General features: G+C 47.3%; 1 protein-coding gene across 7 annotated transcripts in view; it reads right to left on the bottom strand.

Annotated features, from left to right (window-relative positions):
* Positions 1 to 13,794, bottom strand: part of LOC132386001 (phosphatidylinositol 5-phosphate 4-kinase type-2 beta-like) — a 189,091-nt gene that overhangs the window by 86,396 nt on the left and 88,901 nt on the right. For 6 of the 7 annotated variants that reach the window (XR_009509389.1, XM_059958237.1, XM_059958239.1 and 3 more), the window contains exons 4-5: positions 6,631 to 6,783; positions 1,594 to 1,740 (exon numbers count right to left, since the gene is read on the bottom strand). Coding sequence is in view for 6 of the 7 variants with exons in the window: in XM_059958237.1 (XP_059814220.1) it covers positions 1,594 to 1,740; positions 6,631 to 6,783 (300 nt within the window). In the remaining variant the exon portion in view is untranslated. Of the gene's footprint in view, positions 1 to 1,593; positions 1,741 to 6,630; positions 6,784 to 6,864; positions 6,879 to 13,794 lie in introns of those variants that run through there. The other variant, XM_059958243.1, reaches the window with a different exon arrangement.

Below are 13,794 nucleotides of genomic sequence, written 5' to 3'. Positions count from 1 at the left end.
TAATAAAGTCAGGATCTGTGGAGGTTGAGGGCTGAGTATATTCAAGCATTGAACATCGAGACTTCAGAATTGCAGCTCCTCTGGGAACGCTGCTCTGGGATGCTGACTCTCCCGTGATCTTTATATTCTTGAGGCTGTAGCACTTTACACAGACACCCAGCCATCCCTTACTAGCCTTAAGTTCTTTTCTCTCGCTCTCATCAACCCTGTCACAGTAGTACTCGTAGATGCTAAGAGCTTTTCCACGTATAATTTGGCCATTGACAGGGATATGCTTCTGTGACATGTCCATTAGCCACACTTAATGCTTTCTCAGTCTTCGCAAGGACTTTATCATGAACCAGAGAGACCATTTTTGCCATTGTAGGGGCACCACTAATGTTTACATGAATTTCAGCTTTGATTCGTTCTTACCGACCTTAAGGCTCACTTCAGAATGAGACGTGCCACTTTTCAAAATATCTAATATTTCTACTTTCTCAGTGAGTGATAGCATTTGCTCTTAGCCTTTAAGAAATTGCTTTTACCATGTAATTGCTTTTTAGGAGCCATTTTTTCACAGAAACAAAGTAGCGAATGAATGAGATGCAAGGTGAACAATGCTCGAACAAGTGTTGGAAGAGCACTTCCAGGTTTTCCCAATCAGCGGTTGGTTGTATTCATGCATGTGGAACTTGTGGATAAGGAGGGCTTACTGTATTAAATAACAGTAAGCAATTTATTAAATTATTTACCAACAAATTGGTACACCATGGAAAATTTACTCTATAAAAATACACCGATGAGCAAATAACACAATAAGAACAAGTACATTGCTTCAGTTTTTACCGAAGCTCTAAGCTTTACCTCTTCTCCTCTATCCCCTTTTTATGGAAACTCTCCTCATACTGTTTCTCCCACGTCGCTTCTAAGTTTTTTCAACACACCAATAAACTGAGGAATTGTTCTAGATTTTAAAGGTCTTTACAGCCTTATTATGGTGATCTTTTGTAGCTGTATGTCTTTGTATTTTACACTGGATGACAGCCTACTTGGAGCACCATGGTGACATAATAGTTAGTGTGACATTAATAAAGTTGGGGCATCTGAGTTCGGAGTTCAGTTGTGGCATCCTCTCTAAGGATTTTATATATCCCCCCCCCATGTGATTGTGTGGATTTCATCTGGTTGTTCTGGTTTCCTTCCAGTCCAAAGATGTATGAGTTAGTAGGTTAATTACTCATTGTAAATTGTGTTAAAGCCATGGGTTGCTGTGCAGTGCAGCTCATTGGCCCTGTTCTGCACTTTACCTCGAAATAAATATTTTCCATCAATGCATCAGATACCTTCCCTCTTGCACAGTCTCACTGAATCACAGCATGGTGTCCTTCACAACTTCCCAAGATAAAGCATATTTCTGTCTACCCACAGAATCTTATTTTAGCTATTTTCTCCTGAAATTCAGATTCAAACAGATCTTTATATATGAAATTACATGGACCAATTATTTTGCATTGTGCAGTCCCTTTGTTGACATTGAAATCATTATGTTTCACACAGTTTTGAAAGAGACATACATTCTAGTGAAGGTGACATGTTGTGTCTGAGCAATACCTTCAGGTCATATTTCCTGTGGACGGTAAGTCTGTGACTAAATACATTTCTTGTTACGGTCATGTACGTCTCCACTCCATCCACTGTTAACCGGTACATGCCCAGGAACTGGGGAAGAAGTGTATTACCATGGCACTCCACAATATACTGCAAAGGAAAAGCAAAAGATAATTAAGAAATAGAGTTCACTTAGATAAAATTTGCTTGACTCGATAAGACCATAACATAGCAGAATTTGACCATTTAGCCCATTAACCCTGCTCTGCCATTCCATTATGGTGATTCATTATCCCTCTCAACCCCATTCTCTTGCCTTTCCACACGCAGAAACTGCATATCTTAGTCCCAGGCTAAACTACATGGATCTCAGAGCAGCAGTGGGCCCCAGAGATGTGGCGTGCAGGCCCACCACTGTGTGGACACGCCCTGGCACCAGTCAACCACTGTCCCAGCTATGGATAAATAGCCCCACTGCCTTGTGGCAAGTCTGTTGAGACAAGGCTAAGGGAGCACACCCTGACAGAAAAGCAATGTGCTGGTAGTACGCAATAGGCCTTAACAGATCAAGGACCCGGCAGCCTCCTGCAGCCAAGATGTGGGACCAGTTATCCTGGGTTCAATCTTGCCACCGGAATTTAAGTCACCATGGTGAAGATAGTGCTACTGGGGATGGCACACCCCCATGGCACTTTAATATTTTCCATGCGCAGGTCTCCACCTCTGACCACGGAGCAATACCTGGACCTTACATTTGGTTGAAGTCTGACGGCGATGGGGCATCTGGCAACGGGAGCAGGTACAAATGGACTGGGAGCTCCTAGTCAGAACCCTGCACTGTAGCAGCACAGGGTATTTGGTCGCCAGCAGTTGGGACTGAGTGGCAGCTGTTTTCGGCAGACCCCTGTGCGACTGAGCAGCCCTATGTATGGACCGCACTGCTCACCCCAATTGGGGAAGGGCCTAGAAAAGGTGGCCTAAAAATCGCCCATTCAATCACTCACCTGGATAGGTTACCGCGCCTATCGGGCTATTCCACTACTGTGATCGAAATAAGAAACAATACAACTTAAAACTGGCAACATGGAATGTAAGGACTCTCCTGGGCTCATATGGCATCTCTGACAGACCTCACCAGAGAATACCCTTGATCTGTGCTGAGGCGCTACAACATCGACATTGCTGCCCTGAGTGAGACCAGGCTCCTGGATGAAGGCTCTTTAGCAGAGGAAGGGATGGGTTACACCTTCTTCTGGAAAGGTTTCCCCCCAGGTGGACAACATCTCCATGGAGTAGGACTGGCCATCAAGAACACCTTTCTACCAAGTCTCACAGAAACACCTGTTGGCATTAGTGAAAGACTAATGACCCTCCGTATCCCCCGGCAAAGAAACATTATGCCACACTTCTCAGTGTCTATGCACCAACTTTGCCATCTGAGAATGAGGCCAAGGAATGCTTTTATCAGACATTGGATGAAGCTCTTTGCCGGATCCCCAATGAATGATAAGATCCTTTTGCTTGGGGACTTCAACGCCAGGGTGGGACAGAACAACAGGATATGGAGTGGAGTGCTAGGTAGGCATGGTATTGGCAAGGTCAATGCAAATGGCATGAGGGTGCTTACTCTTTGCTCTGAGCATAACCTTACCATAACCAACAACATCTTCCAGCAGAAGGGAAAATATAAGACCTCGTGGATGCACCCTCGCTCTAAACATTGGCGTATAGAAACATAAAAAAGTAGGTGCAGGAGTAGGCCTTTCTGCCCTTCGAACCTGCACCACCATTCAGTATGATCATGGCTGATCATCCAACTCAGAACCCTGTACCTGCTTTCTCTCCATAACCCCCGATCCCTTTAGCCACAAGGGCCATATCTAACTTCTTCTTAAATATAGCCAATGAACTGGCCTCAATTGTTTCCTGTGGCAGAGAATTCCACAGATTCACCACTCTCTGTGTGAAGAAGTTTTTCCTCATCTCGGTCCTAAAAGGCTTCCCCTTTATCCTTAAACTGTGACCCCTCGTTCTGGACTCTCCGCAACATCGGAAATAATCTTCCTGTATCTAGCCTGTCCAATCCCTTTGGAATTTTATACGTTTCGATAAGATCCCTCCTCAATCTTCTAAATTCCAGTGAGTATAAGCCTAGTCGATCCAGTCTTTCTTCATATGAAAGTCCTGCCATCCCAGAAATCAATCTAGTGAACCTTCTCTGTATTCCCTCTATGCCAAGAATGTCTTTCCTCAGATTAGGGGACCAAAACTGCACACAATATTCCAGGTGCGGTCTCACCAAGGCCTTGTACAACTGCCTTGAACCTCCCTGCTCCTGTATTCAAATCCTTTTGCTTTGAATGCCAACATACCATTTGCTTTTTTCACCGCCTGCTGTACCTGCATGCCCACCTTCAATGACTGGTGTACAATGACACCAAGGTCTCGTTGCACCTCCCCTTTTCCTAATCGGCTACCGTTCAGATAATAATCTGTTTTCCTGTTATTGCAACCAAAGTGGATAACCTCACATTTATCCACATTAAATTACATCTGCCATGAATTTGCCCACTCACCTAACCTGTCCATGTCACCCTGCATCCTGTTAGCATCTTCCTCACAGCTAACACCGCCACCTAGCTTCGTGTCATCCGCAAACTTGGAGATGCTGCATTTAATTCCCTGATGATGATTCTGGCCAAGCTCCACATGAAAGTGTGCCCCCCCCACCCCCATGCAGCTGCAAAAGCCCAATGAAAAGCTGCTAAATTGCAACCGCCTGAGAAACACAGAGCAAGAAGTGAGTTTCGACACGTCCCAGCTGAGAAACTAAGGGAGCTGGAACCTTGTCTGAACTCAGAAAATACCATGGAACAACAGTGGACCTATATCAGCTCTGCGCTCTATGAAGCAGCAGCCCAATCCACCGAGCAAGAAGCATCAAGACTGGTTTGACGATAACTCAGATACCATCCACAACTTGCTTAAGGACATGCACAAAGCACACCGGGCAACTTTAGATAACCATCATCCACCAGCATCAAGGCAATATAAAACGAGTGGTGGACTGAAAAGGCATGAAATCCAGTCCTTTGCCGATAACAATGACATGTATAATTTTTACAATGCTGTCAAACCATCTATGGTCTAATAAATGGATGTGTTACTCTCCTGAAAACAGCAGATGGTCAAACACTTCTGAAGAATCAGAATATCATTCTGCTGAGGTCGGCTGAGCATTTTAACACCCGGCTTAATCAGGACTTTGATGCAGATCCCACCATCCTCGATGAACTGCCTGAACTTCCTCCTATCCAAACCTCAGTCTACCATCAACCTTCCAGGAGGTTCTATCAGCTGTCCATTCCCTTAATAAAAACAATTCCCCTGGCACTGACAATATCCCTTCTGAGTTACTGAAAAATGGAGGGTACCAAGGCCTGGACTGACAAGAACATCCCACAGCAATGGAGAAATGCAAACATTGTTATAATTTATAAGAACAAGGGTGACAAGGTCACCCTGCGGCAATAGTAGGGGCATATCACTCCTTTCTGTTGCTGGAAGGGTCCTGACTCCTGTACCAAGTCAATACAAAGTACACTGCAGATGTTGTGGTCAAACATCACCGAGTCAATGCTGCCTGACACGCAGTGTGGGTTTAGGAAGAACAGGAGCACGATCGACATGATCTTCACAGCCCGGCAGCTTCTGGAAAAGTGCCGGGAGCAACATCAGGACCTGATGATGACCTTTGTCGACCTCTCCAAAGCATTTGACACTGTGCAAAGAGACTTTTTATGGGACAAGAGTCTGAGCCTTTCCTTGTACACACAGGGGTGAGGCAGGGGTGTGTGCTGGCGCCAGAGCTCTTTGACATCTTCCTGTTGTGTGTCACAACGAGACTGAGGACAGCAGCAGTGTGGCAGTGGATGTCAGATTAGATGGCAACCTCTTTAACATCAGGAGGATCCACACTCCAGAGTATCTTCAGACTGTCCTTGCTGTGCCGGTGAGAGCATACAGCAGGATGGGGCTGACCGTCAATACCACCAAGACGGAAGTGGTTTGTCAATGGAGTACCAGTGTCCCACCCACCCTACCTGCCTTCACTGCTGGTGACGAAAAGCTGTTAATATTTTTCAAATACCTGGGGAGCATTCTCTCTGAGGATAGTGGCATTGACAACGACATCCAGAGCTGCATTAAACAGGCATCAGCTGCCTTTGGGAGTGTGCTTCCCTGTGTATGTGTATGCATGTGTGTATTCCTGTCTACATCTGAGTGTGTGTCTGTCTGCATTTTTACTGGGGCTGTGTGTGTGCATGTGTGTCTTTGCTTTGTGTGTTTGTGTCTGAGTATAGGTATTCTGTGTGTGTCTATGAATATATGTGTATCTGGGACTGTATTTGTAAATGTGCATGTGCACATGTCTGATTATTTGTATGTTTGTGCCTCTGTGCGCGAATTCTGTGTGCATTTGTTTGTGTATATGTGTGTGTGTCTGTACATGTGTGTTTGTGCCTGTGAGTGTGGGTATGTTTTTATATGTGTATGCCTGTGGTATTGTGAGTGTGTGTGCGTGTTTGTCCCCATGTATGCGTGCCTGTGCCTGTGTGTAATCCTGTCTGTCTGAATGATTGTGTGTGTGCGTGTGTATGTGTGCACATGCCTGTTTGTGTGTATCTGTCTGTCTTTGTGTGTCTGTGTCTGTACCTGTATGCTTATATGTGTGTTTGTGTCCCCGTGTGTCCGTGTGAATTTAATTGTCTGTATATGTGTGTACATGCTTGTTCCTCAAAGCATGTGTTTACATGTGTCTGTGTATGCATGTATGTATATGTTGTGTCTATTTGTGTGCGTGTATGTATATATCTGTGTGTTTGTGTGTGTGTGTGTGTGTGTGTGTTTGTATGTACGTGTGTACCAATCAATTTTCCCTATTAATCACTTGCTCGAAAACCTGGACACTCCGCCCACTTGTTTCTACCAGATATACATGATCACAGCCCTTAAGGAAATCAATCTTTGCTTGCATACCTGATGGTACTTTTTTAAAATATTATGCATCTCTGCTACATCTTCGCTAGTTATAGTTTTAATGACAAATCTCTTGTCATATGTAGTTAAGAATCGAGCACCCATCCGATTCTGTGTGTCACTGTTTAGGGGAGCACTCCGTGTTACTGAGTTCTGAAAGAAAAAACAAGTTTTCATTAGACATTTTAGGAATACCGTTTTAATCAGTGATATATGTTTCCTTTTGTAACTTACATCTCAGAGTTCAGGAACTTGTTGCCACAGGGAGTGGCTGTGACAGATAACAGAAATATATATTTAAGGGAAACCTAAACAAACCGGGCGGGAGGAGGGGAGGAGGGAGGGAAGCGAGGAGGAAAGAGAAGAAACCGAAGGGAAGGGGGAAGGGAAATTTGTGCTAATAGGATTACACTATGCATGGCAGGGAAAGGCTACATAAGATGTTAAACTAGCCATTGTTTTTTTTTTCTCTGTTCTGTATATTTTATGCACATTTTAAATGTATTTGTCAACCCTGTTTAGTTACAAATTCAAAAATACAGCAAATAATAAGGAAAGAACCAGAATCTGAATCAAGTTTATTACCACTGACACACTGTGTGTTATGTAATTTGTTGCTTTGCTTTGGCAATAAATAAAATTTACTATAAATTACAATAAGAATATATAACAATTGAGCAAAATAATGATGCAATGTTCATGATAGTAAAATAAAGAGAGTTTGCCATTTTCCATAAAATCATAAATGCAATCCCACAAATTTTTCTTTTGTTTTCCTAAAAACATGCACCCCAATAATTTACAGCCGTATAGCACTACAGTGCAGAAACAAGCCCTTAATATAAAAACTGGGTAATAAATATTAAGCAAAATCAATACAATTTGCAATTTTCCTCAAAACCTGCATTTAGTAGAGTAGATAGTGGAGTGGGGGTGTAAATAAATGATGTTAAAAGTTCATGCAAAGTGAGAAATAGAAGGTTTGTGTGTGGTGGTAATAATCTTCTGAGGCGTGTATATTTCAATGCGAGGAAAAGGCAGATGAGCTGAGGGCCTGGATTGACACGTGGAATTATGACATCATAGCCATCACTGAAACTTGGCTACAGGAGGGGCCGGACTGGCAGCTCAATGTTCCAGGGTTCCGACGTTTCAGATCTGATAGAGGCAGAGGGATGAAGGGTGCGGGGGGGGGGGGGGTGGCTTTGCTAGTCAGGGAAAATGTTACAGCAGCGCTTCAGCAGGACAGATCAGAGTGCTTGTCTACCAACACCATATGGGTGGATCTGAGAAACAGGAAAGGTATGACTGTAGCTGTGTGCTACACGCAGCGCTGAAATAACGACACGTAGTCGAACTGCGGTTACAAGAGATTTTATTCGAACTTAGCGGCCTCACTTTAAAGCCTTTCTGACCCCGCCCTCCCCGGGCGCGGATGCTGTAGGGGGCATGTACTCACAGTCCCGCACGGGCTTTTCCCCTTGTTGGTGAAGCAGACTTGGCGCTCTTTTGGGACTGGACTTTATGCCGGCGTGTTGGCTATTTGTGAGCCAGTTCCAGTGCACTAGGAAGTGGGTCGCCACATAACCCCCCCCCCACCCCACAGTGTCCACAGTCTGGGCCGGACCCTGTTTGGGAGGTCGGCCCCTGTGCCGAGGTGCCGGAAACTTGACCAGTTGCGCCAGGTCCACATGGGCTGGTTTGAGTCGGTCCACCGTGAAAACCTCCTCTCTCCCCCCAACGTCCAGCACGAACGTGGACCCGTTGTTCCGGAGCACCGTAAATGGCCCCTCGTAGGGCCGTTGCAGCGGTGGCCGATGCCCGCCCCTTCGTACAAACACAAACTTACAGTTCTGTAGGTCTTTGGGTACGCAGGTCGGGTGCCGCCCATGCTGTGAAGTGGGTACGGGGGCCACGTGACCGAGCCTCTCGTGTAGTCTGTCCAGGACTGGTGCAGGTTCTTCCTCTTGCCCCCTTGGGGCTGGTATGAACTCCCCGGGGATGACCAGGGGTGCGCTGTACACCAACTCGGCCAACGAGGCGTGCAGATCGTCTTTGGGTGCCATGCAGATTCCGTGTAGGACCCAGGGAAGCTCGTCCACCCAGTTAGCTCCTCGCAGGCGGGCCATGAGAACTGACTTTAGGTGACGGACTGTGGGTGGTAGGCAGTGGTGTGGTGCAGTTGTGTCCCCAAAAGGCTGGCCATAGCTGACCACAGGCTGGAGGTGAACTGGGCACCTCTGTCAGAGGTAACGTGGGCCGGTACCCCAAAGCGGGACACCCAGGTAAGATTCGGAGGTGATGTCGGTGAGCAGGATCACCTCTGGCCATCTTGTGAACCAGTCCACGATAGTGAGGATGTGCCGTGCTGGCAGGGGGCCCACGATATCCACATGAATGTGGTTGAAACGCCGGTGGGTGGGATGGAACTGCTGCGGCAGAGCTTTGGTGTGCCGCTGCACCTTGGCTGTTTGGCAGTGCATGCACGTTTTGGCCCAGTCACTGACCTGCTTGCAGAGTCCGTGGCAAACGAACCTGCTGGAGACCATCCGGACAGTTGTCCTGATGGAGGGGTGCGCTAAGTTATGAATGGAGTCGAAAACACGGCGCCGCCAGGCTGTCGGGACGACTGGACGGGGCTGGCCGGTGGCGACGTCACAGAGTAGGGTCCTTTCACCCGGGCCCACGGGGAGGTCCTGGAGCTGCAAACCAGAGACTGCAGTTCTGTAACTAGGGATCTCCTCGTCTGCCTGCTGCACCTCTGCCAGTGCCTCAAAGTCTACCCCTTGGGAAAGGGCATGAACGGTAGGGCGAGAGAGCGCATCCGCCATGACATTGTCCTTACCCGAGACATGCCAGACATCCGTCGTGTATTCAGAGATGTAGGACAGATGGCGTTGCTGGCGGGACGACCAGGGGTCAGACACCTTCATGAACGTAAAGGTAAGCGGCTTGTGGTCCGTGAACGCGGTGAAGGGCCGACCTTCTAGGAAGTACCTGAAATGCCGGATTGCCAGGTATAGCACCAACAGTTCCCGGTCGAAAGCACTGTATTTGAGCTCGGGTGGCCGCAGGTGTTTGCTGAAAAACGCTAGGGGTTGCCAGCGACCCTCGATGAGTTGTTCCAGCACCCCACCGACTGCCGTGTTAGATGCGTCCACTGTGAGGGCGGTAGGGACGTCTATTCTGGGGTGCACTAGCATCATGGCGTTTGCCAAGGCTTCCTTCGATTTAATGAAAGTGGTGGCAGACTCCTCGTCCCAGGTAATGTCCTTGCTCGGACTCGACATCAAGGCGAACAGGGGGCTCATGATTCGGGCAGCTGAAGGGAGGAAGCGGCGGTAGAAATTCACCATACCCACGAATTCCTGCAGGCCTTTGATCGTGGTGGGTCGGGGAAAATGGCGGACCGCGTCTACCTTGGCGGGCAGAGGGGTTGTCCCGTCTTTAGTAATCCTGTGGCTCAGGAAGTCAAAGGTGTCGAGCCTGAACTGGCATTTGGCCGGGTTGATTGTTAGGCTGTATTCACTCAGTCGGGCGCAGAGTTGACGGAGGTGGGACAGATGCTCCTGACGACTGCTGCTGGCTATGAGGATGTCGTCCAAATAGATGAAAGCAAAGTCCAGGTCTCGTCCCACCGCGTCCATTAACCGCTGAAACGTCTGTGCGGCATTCTTCAGGCCGAACGGCATGCAGAGGAACTCGAAAAGGCCGAACGGGGTGATGAGTGCTGTTTTGGGGACGTCGTCCGGATGCATCGGGATTTGATGGTACCCCCGGACGAGGTCTACCTTGGAGAAGATCCGTGCGCCGTGCAGGTTTGCTGCAAAGCGGCACAGGGTAGCAGTCCAGTGTTGTAGCCTCGTTCAGCCTGCGGTAGTCGCCGCACGGTCTCTAGCCCCCCGTCGCTTTGGGCACCATGTGCAGGGGGGAGGCCCATGGGCTGTCGGACCACCGTATGATCCCCAATTCCTCCATCCTCTTGAACTCCTCCTTCGCCAGTCGGAGCTTGTCCGGGGGAAGCCGCCGAGCGCGGGCGTGGAGGGGTGGTCCCTGGGTCGAGATGTGGTGCTGTACGCCGTGTCTGGGAATTGCTGCTGTGAACTGCGGTGCCAGAACCGATGGGAAATCTGCCAGGACTCTGGTGAAGTCGTTGTCGGACAGCGTGATGGGAGTCCAGGTGAGGGGCTGGAAACTGGGCTTCACCCAGGGAGAACGTCTGAAAGGTCTCGGCGTGGACCAGTCTCTTCCTGGGCAGGTCGACCAGTAGGCTGTGAGCTCGCAAAAAATCCGCTCGTAACTCGTCAGAGGTAAGATGCTGATCTCAGCTCCGGTGCCGTCCGAAAAACGGTGTCCCGACTGCTTGTCCCAGACATACAGGAGGCTATCCCAATGGCCAGCCGCCGTAGCCATCAGCGGCGGCTGGCCCTGGTGTTTCCCGGGAACTTGCAGGGTGGGCTTCTGAGCACCATCGTTCGTTGGGCTCCCCACCCCTGCCTCTGGGGTTAGCAGGCTCTGTGGCCGGGCCTGGTCTGGTTTGCTGCCGGGAGCGTGGCCTGGTGATCTGTGCGACGGATGCCCCACTCTCCTTCTTGGCTTTCCACAGCAAGTCCGCCCAGGCTGCCACCTTCCTGGGGTCACTGAAATCCGCGTTGGACAGCAGCAGGCGTATGTCCTCGGGCAGCTGCTCCAGGAACGCCTGCTCAAACATGAGGCAGGGCTTGTGTCCACTGGCCAGGGACAGCATCTCGTTTATCAAAGCCGACGGTGGCCTGTCCCTCAAACCATCCAGGTGCAGTAAGCGCGCAGCCCGCTTGCGCTGTGACAGTCCAAAAGTCCTAATGAGCAGGGCTTTGAATTCTGTGTATTTGCCATCCGCTGGGGGAGACTGTATGAACTCCTCAACCTGGGCCACTGTGTCCTGGTCGAGGGAGCTCACCACGTAGTAGTAACGGGTGTCTTCTGAGGTTATCAGCCAAACGTGGAATTGGGCTTCTGCCTGCTGGAACCATAGATGAGGTCGCAGCGTCCAGAAGCTTGGCAGTTTCAACGAAACCGCATGAACAGATGCGGCGTTGGTCATCTTCGGCCCAAATATCATTTGGACCGTCGAGGTTACCAATTGTAGCGGTGTGCTACTTGCAGCACTAAAATAACAACACGTTGTCGATGAACTGCAATTACAAACGAGATTTTATTCGAACTTCGCGGCCTCGCTTTAAAGCCTTCCTGATCCCGCCCTCCCCGGGCCCGGATGCTGTGGGGGGCATGTACTCACAGTCTGCGCGCGGGCTTTACCCCTTGTTGGTGAAGCAGACGGCGCCCTTTTGGGAATGGCCTTTATGCCGGCGCTCTGGCTATTTGTGAGCCGGTTCGAGTGCGCTAGGAAGTGGGTCGCCACATGACCACATTAATAGAGTTGTATTATAGACCACCCAACAGTCAGTGAGAATTGGAGGAGCAAATCTGCAGAGAGATAGACAACTGCAGGAAACATAAAGTTGTGGTAATAAGGGATTTTAATTTTTCATTTATTGATTGGGACTGTTAAAGGTCTAGATGGGTTAGAGTTTGTGAAGTGTGTTCAGGAAAGTTTTCTAAATCAATATATAGATGTACCAACCAGGGAGGATGCAATATTAGATCTCCTATTAGGAAATGAGTTAGGACAGGTGACGGAAGTATGTGTAGGGGAACACTTTGGTGTTTCACGACCAAGTTTCAACTTGATCATGGATAAAGATAGCTCTGGTCCTCGAGTTGAGGTTCTTATCGCTATAGTTTTCCCTCTTAATACAGCCTTCAGAGTATCCCATAAAATGGGAGGTGAAACCTCTCCATTATCATTAAATTCTAAGTAGTGACCAATTTCCTTTTAAATTTGTTCCTTAAAGTACGGATCATTGAGTAGACTTCAATAAAGTTTCCAAATAGTATTCTTCGGTTGTAGGTCAAATTCAACAGATAAATATATAGGGCCATGGTCACTTACATCTATTGTCTCAATTCCACAGTTGTTTATTTTGTCTTTGTCTTTTCCAAATGTTATGAAATAGTCTATTCTTGTAATTACAGAATGTGGAGCAGAATAATGAGTGTAATCCCTTCTGTCGAGAAAAGGTCCCTCCATATATCAATTAAACCAACATCCTCAAAAAGTGTATTAACTTTCTTATGTAAAGATTTTGTTTGTTTCATAGGTTTTTCTATTGGAAGAGTCTAAGTTTGGTTGTAATTGTAAATTTAAGTCTCCCCCAGGAGACTTATCAGGAGACCTGTTTCCGCTACTATAATATCAGTAATTTTCTGAAAGAAACCAATATCACTTCCCTGGGGTGCGTATATATTCAATAGAGTAATTGAATTTCCATCTATATTCCCCCTTACCAGAACATATATGCCCTCTTTATCTCCCATTTCAAAATTCAACAGTGGTTGGATGGGAGATGCTGGTGAGTAGTGGTGGATAACTGTTTGTCAGGTTGGAGGCCGGTGACTAGTGGTGTGCCTCAGGGATCTGTACTGGGTCCAATGTTGTTTGTCATATACAAGCAAGAAATTGGGGAAAATTTAATGTTTCTGAAACAGAGACATTATGAAAGTGGATCAAAATCTATGAAAATTCTGGCATGGAAACTGAAAAAAAAAGATAGCAGAAAATACAATTCATAGAAATTAGGGACCCAAGAAAGAAAATTATAAAAAAAAATAAGCTAAGTGAAATACAAGAAGCTTTTGAAGTGTTTTACAAAACTATATATTCCAAAGTTCCATAACCCAAATTGACACCTTCCTGAATTCTCTGGAAAGAAACGATGACTGCTGACATAACTGAAGTTGAATTAAGAGCTGCAATTAGTAGGCTTAAATTAAGCAAGTCACCAGGATCAGATGGGTATACGGCAGAGTGGTACAAAGAATTTAAAATTAAGTTAATTCCTGTTTTACTCCTCACACTGAACTGGGCTCTGAAAAAGGTACAAATGCCACCCATTTGGAAGGAAGCTATAATCTCAGCTATACCGAAAGAAGGCAAGGAAAAAATGGAATGCGGGTCATTTAGACCAAAATCCATTCTTAAAGTAGATTATAGATTATTTACCTTCATCAAGGCCAAATGATTAGAGGAGTTTCTAAACTTTTATGTATCTTTTGGTAGCCGTC

Source organism: Hypanus sabinus (assembly GCF_030144855.1).
Source record: "Hypanus sabinus isolate sHypSab1 chromosome Y unlocalized genomic scaffold, sHypSab1.hap1 SUPER_Y_unloc_1, whole genome shotgun sequence".
Lineage (NCBI taxonomy): Eukaryota > Metazoa > Chordata > Chondrichthyes > Myliobatiformes > Dasyatidae > Hypanus > Hypanus sabinus.
Note: the sequence above shows the minus strand (reverse complement) of the source record. Positions and strands in the feature narration are given on the sequence as shown.